The 7,672-nt window shown below is 36.7% G+C and overlaps 1 protein-coding gene across 1 annotated transcript; it reads left to right on the top strand.

The window, feature by feature from the left end:
- The first annotated feature begins 3,330 nt into the window (after positions 1 to 3,330).
- LOC107642013 (transcription factor BPE-like) lies at positions 3,331 to 5,999 on the top strand. Its single transcript, XM_021124333.2, has 4 exons — positions 3,331 to 3,360; positions 5,547 to 5,612; positions 5,710 to 5,778; positions 5,886 to 5,999. The coding sequence occupies exons 1-4, from the start codon at positions 3,331 to 3,333 to the stop codon at positions 5,997 to 5,999; spliced, it is 279 nt and encodes a 92-aa protein (XP_020979992.1).
- Positions 6,000 to 7,672: the final 1,673 nt, after the last annotated feature.

Below are 7,672 nucleotides of genomic sequence, written 5' to 3'. Positions count from 1 at the left end.
GTGCGCACCCCTATGCATCAGAAAACTATGGCAAATTTTATATCATTTTGAAGCCCCAGATGTTAGCTTTCCAACGCAACTGAAACCGCCTCATTTGGACCTCTGTAGCTCAATTTATGGTCGATTCAGTGCCAGGAGGTCAGGCTTGACAACTTTACGGTTCCTTCATTTCTTCATGAGTTCTCCCACTTGCATGCTTTTCTCCTCACTTCTTCCATCCAATACTTGCCTTATGAACCTGAAATCACTCAAAAAAATATATCAAGGCATCGAATGGAATTAAAGTGAATTAAATTTAGCTATTTTAGGGCCTAAAAAGTATGTTTTTACACTTAAGCACAAATTTAGGGAGAATTACAAAACCATGCTATTTCATTGAATAAATGTGGGAAAAGGTGATAAAATCCCCCAAATTAAGCACAAGATAAATCGCAAAATTGGGGTTTATCAAGGAGGTCTTGATAAAAGTGGTAATACAGGCAATTCCAATCTATGCTATGAATGTCATTAAATTTCCAATATCCTTCTGCAAAAGAATCGAAGCAGCAACAGCCAGATTTTGGTGGTTGAATAATGAAAAGGAAAGAAACATTCATTGGAAGAGTTGGACAAAAAATGACAAAGAGTAAAAAGAATAGAGGCTTGGGTTTTAAATACTTAGAATGTCAAAATATAGCACACTTGGCTAAACAAGCATGGAGGCTGCTAAAAGAGGAGGATGCTATATGGGCTCGGATTTTGAAGGCCATTTATTATCCTAATTGCAATCTATGGGAGGCAGAAGAAGGAAGAAACGCATCATGGATATGGAAAAGCATGTTGGAGGGAAGAGATTTTCTCAAAAGAAAGGGCTGGTGGAGTGTAGGAAGTGGAGCGAAAATAGATATTTGGGAAGATAACTGGGTGGCAGGAAAAGGAAAACAGGGAATGTGTGTGGATTGTCAACTTCGAAAAGTATGTGAGTTGATAAAAGAAGGAGAGGGTTGGGATGCAAATAAAGTTCGGGATTTATTTCCTGATAACATAGCTGAGTTAATAATCAAAACACTAATTAGCCTAATCAATAGAAGGGATCATTTTGTCTGGCCGTATAGGAGCAAAAGGTCTGGGAGACAATTTGGAGGCTATCGGTACCACAAAAGGTAAGAATGTTCTTATGGAAAGCAATACAAGGAATTCTGCCAGTGAATGCTAGCTTGTATCATAGGAAAATAGCAAAAACATCGTTATGCAATATATGCTAGCAAGCGGATGAATCTGTTGAACATGCATTATTGTTATGCCCATGGGCTAGAGCTGTGTGGTTTGGATCTAGCTTACAAGTTTTGCCTACAGTTCATAATGTGACATCTTTTGGGAGTTGGGTGATGGACACAATTGAAAAGATCAAGAGGGAGACTGGGAAGGACCAGGAAAATATTTTATGCAAATTGGGATGTGTGTGTTGGTGCATATGGAAAGATAGAAACCAGCACATATTTCCGCAATCACAAGTCAAACCAGAAAAAGTAATATTCACTTCAGAACATCTAGCAGCAGAAGTTTATAATGTAATTGAGAAAATTAACAATGAAAATATATCAGAAGCAGGCAGGAGCACAGAGAAGAAGAGAGTTACTTGGAGGCCTCCGCCCAAGGATTGGTTAAAGGTGAACACTGATGCGGCTTTTCACAGGAAAACAGGCATGGCAGCTTCAGCAGTGGTAGCCAGGGACTGGCGAGGAAAAATTGTCTCAGGGTTAACAACAACTTTCAAGTCAACATCATGTTTAGAAGCAGAAGCTCAAGCATACAGAGAAGCACTCATTCTTATTAAAAATCTTCAGCTAGGAAAATGCATAATAGAAACAGATTGCTTACCTCTGGTTCAAGTAATTAAGGCAAAAACTTCTTTGGCAGAGACAGACGCAATCATCAGAGACATTCTCTATCTGCTGAAAGAGGCTCCAGATGTAGAAGTTACCTAGACTCCAAGAGACGGAAACAACTTAGCTCACCAACTGGCAGCAACGGCAGCGGGGAATGGATTACAGAGGCAGTGGATCATCAATCCACCTGCTCAAATTAAGAATACAATAAGAACAGAAGCAGGGTTCGCAACACTTCAGCAGGAGCAAAATATACAGAATCATACCAATTTAGTTCCATTTTCAACAAGCCATCAAAGACAACACAGAGAAGATATTTTACCTGGGAGGGTGGGTGTTGAACCAGGGAAGAGTGAAGAAGCTGGAGTGGATGATCAGACTCGAGCATTTCAAATGCTTGGGTCGAAAACTGGGAGCTACAATGAACCAACAGAGACAAGGGGATGGGCCATTGGTAGAAGTCGCTGGCAGCACCAATGCAACTTGGGAGGTGCCATGGGAGGGGACGACAGGAGTTACCACAGGGCAGGAGTAGGACTTTCCTTAGAGAAATGGGTAAAGCACCCCAGGGAGAACAGAACCACTTGCGCTTTGGAGCGAGGAAGCAACAAGCCACGCGAAGCACAAATGGCCACCATTGAAGACGAGGAGCAACCTTCTTAAAGAAGAGGAGGCGCAACTTCGATGACCTTGAGAAATCAGCACCTGCAGAATCCGATTGAAGCCACTGATGAAGGTCTGGGAGCTTGTTTCATCCACATGCAGCAATAGGCTCAAGCTTTGAAAGATCTCTGGTCGAAGGTGAAGGAGAAGAAGACAGGATTGGGGTCGGTTTGGGGGTGGGTCTCTGTGTGGGTAGTTTTTCGGGTCGGGTTAAGTTCTGATTGTGTGAGCCGAGTCGTTTCTTTTGGCTTTAGGCCATGTCCAAAAAAAAAAAACTCCAGTTTCCTCTCTACTCAGAACTCGCTCGCTCGCTCACTCACTCATTCACTCACTCTCCTAATCACAAATCATAATTAAATAACCCAAAGCTCCCACACACACTCACTCGGATCCCCGTTTATTCCTCTAAACTACAACAATCCCATTAACAAAAGAAAAGAAAAGAGAAAACAACGTACCACACTCCTAAATTTGACTTGTTATGGATCCTCAACTCATTAACGACGCTACATTCTCTGCTGCCATCCTTCAGCTTACACTCTTTCCGAGATTTGGCCCTTCCCCACCACGGGGCTCGGTCTAAGAATCTCCAATTTTGGTGGACAAGACGGTAATTTTTCACCCATTCAAGACTCCTCTCATAACCATAACCACTCCCCCTTCTTCGAGACGCTTCCGCCACGAGTCCACCGTCACCGACTTGAGGCCCGCCGTAATTGCCACTCGCAAACACCGTAAGAGGAAGAACTCACTCGTCCACGCCGCAGCTGCAGTTGCCTCCGAGGACGACTCCTCCAGGATGGTTTCCACCAGTTCTGCCAACGACTTGGTTTGAACTTTGCTTAACTTCGCGTTAAATTAATTAATTAATATCTTGTGTTTGTTTAATTAAATAGTTATTTTTTATTAGTGACTGCTGAATAATTAGTAAGTATTTTAACTTTATTTTAGTATTTGATTTGTTGATTATATATATGTCATTTCATGATTTCAAGTTTTATGAGCTCGAATTAACGAACCAAGAAACTTCCAGAAACTTCCATGTTCTTTACGATGAGTAAAGATTACAATTTAATCTAGGGTGAATACCCATTTTGACCCTGATAATCTTTTTGAAGGACTACGAGGCCCTGACAAAAAAAATATTCATTTCAGTCATTGATATTTAATTTCATGGGATCTGTTAACCCGCTTGATCAATGATCTTTTTCCAAAACATATTTATGTGATACATTAATCACTAATATATCTTCTATTTAATTTTTATAAGTAAAAACAATTTAAAAATTACTATTTCTTAGTTTTACACGGTAAATTTAGTCAATGTAATTGAAAAGTAACAAAATAAAAGCTAAATAACCTTGACAATTATCCCTAAAAGACAAGAAGACTCCCAACAAAAAATAATTTGTCAATCCTAATTAGCTATTAATAAATAAGTTAACATTTTAACATGTCATGTAGGCTTATTTCGTTAATACAGAGAGAAAATATTGATAGTAGAACTAATCCGTCTCACAAAAGTAAAGATCAAGGACCGAAAAGTAAAAGTTAAGGGCCCATTGTCTTTCGAAATAATTGTTAGATACCGTTTAGGGTTTTTTCTCTTTAATATATTTTGGTTTTGTTATAACGTGTGTCATTATTGATAATATACGAAAGTGATGGCGTGCATCTTCATCTGAATTAAATGGCTCAGTTGTTGGATCTGGAAGTAAGGATTTTGCGATTTTGGAATATTTGGCAATTTCGTCAATCCTGAGCGGCTGAGCCACTTTCCAAATTTTAGCTCGATTCTCACTCTAAATATTATTTCTTCTATTGTTTCTATTTTTATAAGGAAAAATAAATAAATAAGAAAATAATGGAAAATGTAGTTGAATAAGCTTGCCCATCGTTTTCATGCCACTCATAATTGGACGAATGATGACTTAGTTTTTTGCTTTGTTGTTTTTCTTTTTCTCTGGATTTATTTGTTTTTTTGTATTTTTCTTAATTAAATACCTTCTAATTGGATGGAAATTTCGGAGTTGAAATTTAAGGATGGAAAGGGTCCTTAATGGGAGATCCCTACCCACTTCATGGAACTTTGGTTAGGACGGGTTCCTTATCATTGGAACTATATGCCAGTAGTTCTAAAAGAATTGAATTGGAATTTGTAGTGTATCCATGTAATAATCCTAATTCAGAATTGCTTGACCAAAGTACTCTTTGAAACATTATGAATAATGTTATATGTAATTCATACTTAAACAAGCCAACCTCACATAGTAGGATAAGGCTTTGTTGTTGTATTCATACTTAAAACACATCACCTTATATCTACTCAATTTTCTCCATCTATTTATAGTCGCTCAACTCAGTCCCTCCTGCCTTGTTTTATTTTTCTCTTCAATTTGCATTCCAAAATTTGGCTCCACTAGATGTATTTGAATATGAGATATGTGACCCATAGGTGATGTACATTAATCATTTTTCTTCTGTCTCAGCTGACATGTTTTGGTGATCAATGGAGGGTCATTCATTGGGGCGCCTGTTGGCTAAGATGTGGATTCAAAACAATCGGACCTGTAGTATTACTATTTTAGTATTTTATGAATTCAAAATATTGAAACTTATATTGTGATGCTGGATTCTGAGTCATTTATTCAACTTGGAACATAATGATTCTGACATTAAAAGGATAAAACTAGGAGGAACAATCAACGAAAATGATGCTTCAAAAACGGAAGTAGAAGTAAGTTTAGTGGCTGGCGACAAGTTAGCCCAACAAAGTAGCAAGTCCATTGAACCACCCAAACAAGATTATATCCATGTGAGAGCAAGAAGAGGCTAAGCTACTGATAGCCACAGTCTAGCCGAGAGAGTAATTCACTTATTTTATCTGCTATAAGTCATGAGTTTTGTACATCATTGGAAGGTCTCTTGGGCTATGAACAAAATGAAAATTTTTAGATGTATCTTTCTTCTTTATACTGTTATTCTTTGGAGCGTCTCACTTAATTGCATTGGCAGGCAAGAAGAGAAAAGATCAATGAGAGGATGAAAATTCTTCAGGATTTGGTCCCAGGGTGTAACAAGGTAAATGTGATATTCTCTCAGCTAGATCAGTGTAAGATTATCCTTTCTGTCTTTCCGTAATCCCACCCTTTACTTTCCCTTATTTTTTTATTTTCAGGTAATTGGTAAAGCTCTTGTCCTAGATAAAATCATCAATTATATTCAGTCACTACAGCGACAAGTTGAGGTGTTTATCTTTATCATTATGTCTATGATTTAAAAACAACAATATTTTGTTTTTTTTTCTTCAACTCCCAAATCTAATTGTATTTTAAGTGAAATTGACTTTTGTAGTTCCTGTCAATGAAGCTTGAGGCAGTTAATTCAAGATTGAGCATGAACCCTACAATTGATGGGTTCTCTTCAAAAGATGTTAGTTTATCAACTTTAATCTGGCAATCATATTAGTTTCCAACATCAACTGCGTGTTCCTTTATGTGCATAAGATTTAAATGATATGGGCAATTGAATATGTGAATTCAATCAATTTTTAAGAACACCACTGCCGAAAGATAACATGGTGATTTGTTTGGAAAATTTGTTTACTAATATGATTTATTATATAGCAATTTATAACAAATAACATTGTTCTTGTAAAAATCAATGTATTATGTCTGGATCAGTATCACTCAGGGGAGAGAGAAATAAACAAAATATAGAAAAGAAAAAATAATGAGCTTTTTGGAAAGGAAGGATTTGATTCCTATATAATCTCGCTGATTTTCCCTGTGTTGCAGCACCCATTATAGATGGGACATCTGTGCTAAGTCATCTTTCATGGCAGGACAATAACTTGAATCTGTCGATTGCTCCTTCATCTGAAACTTTAATTTGATTTGAATGTCAATTACAACCTTAATTTGGCGCAGCCCAGTTTCATCAATTACAGATTTGATTTGAACGACTTTTGGCGGGATACAACCTTAGTTTCTCATATTTAGAATTCATTAAAAATTGTCATTGCAATATATATGAGCAAGAGGAGTAATAATCATCATTTTTAGCTACTATTGTTGCAAACATGACCACATAATAAGTTAATAACATAATTGCATACAAAGTTAATGGCAACCAGAGAAGTTTGACCTCTCATAATAACATCATTATGGTAGGAAGGATTATAGCTTTGATATTAGTGTGCTCATAACGGTTGTTCTCCTTACACCGTTTGAACATCACGAAGATATGCTTAGCATTCAAATTTATGCTTTGATAAGTGGTTGTAACATCCTAAAGCTTTGATCCCTACGTTTTCTTTTGGATTTCTGTCTTAAGTACACCTGGCTTTCTGACCGATAAGGGGTTTTGTGGTGTGCCCTTGAGATTATCTAAGGGTTGATGCACAAAAATGGACGCGGCTGGAATATCTCTTAGAAAAAAATGGAAAGTAGAGAATGTACTTTTGTAGTGATATGAATTGTGACCTAGCTAATTTCAATTGATTCCAAGTACTGTGACCTACCATTTTCAAAAGAACAGCAGTGTTCAAAGTAGATATGCACATTGTCAGTTGGAACTACATCTATATGTTCTTCCATTTTGATATCATTTTCGAAATGATCAAATCAAATCTAAAACATCTCTAGTGCATAATACTTCATGGCATTTGCTTTGAAAACTTCTATGACAAAATTGAAACAAAATAAAACTTGAGAGTATTCTTAAAATTTTTAGCAAACTTTAAAGACAAAAATATACTTTACCAAAAATAATATTCCCACAAGTAAAGATATTAGAGGTGCAGTTTGGATCTATTTTAAAAATAAAATTAATCCAATCTAAATTATTTAATCTGTTACAATAGATTGGATTAATTTTATCTTAATTTTTAATTTTAAGTATTTTATCATTAAAAAATAGAAAGTTTTAAGTTGATAAAATAAATAAATATCAATTCAAAAATTCATAAATGTTAATTAGGTAATTATTCCGAGAGTTACCTGAAACGAATGAATTGGGCCTGAACGTAAGGTCCATACTCTTTCTTGGAATGAGATGCTTCTCTGTCTCATCAACAAGGGGTTGCTATCCGAGCTCTTTGAAGAGGTTGATGAAGGGGGGAGGTGGTAAGCAAGAGACTC

This window comes from Arachis ipaensis, chromosome B5 (genome assembly GCF_059453495.1).
Source record: "Arachis ipaensis isolate K30076 ecotype BB chromosome B5, ASM5945349v1, whole genome shotgun sequence".
In the NCBI taxonomy this organism is placed as follows: Eukaryota; Viridiplantae; Streptophyta; class Magnoliopsida; order Fabales; family Fabaceae; genus Arachis; species Arachis ipaensis.
The sequence above is the reverse complement of the archived record's forward strand: the minus strand, read 5'-3'. Positions and strand labels throughout refer to the sequence as shown.

What these genes read in the sequence shown, in the direction of transcription:
- LOC107642013 (XM_021124333.2), top strand. Translation starts at nt 3,331, where the DNA reads ATGGTTTCCACCAGTTCTGCCAACGACTTG. An exon ending in CCAGTTCTGCCAACGACTTG is followed by an intron (nt 3,361 to 5,546) that starts GTTTGAACTTTG and finishes TTGCATTGGCAG; the next exon opens with GCAAGAAGAGAAAAGATCAA. An exon ending in TGGTCCCAGGGTGTAACAAG is followed by an intron (nt 5,613 to 5,709) that starts GTAAATGTGATA and finishes TTTTATTTTCAG; the next exon opens with GTAATTGGTAAAGCTCTTGT.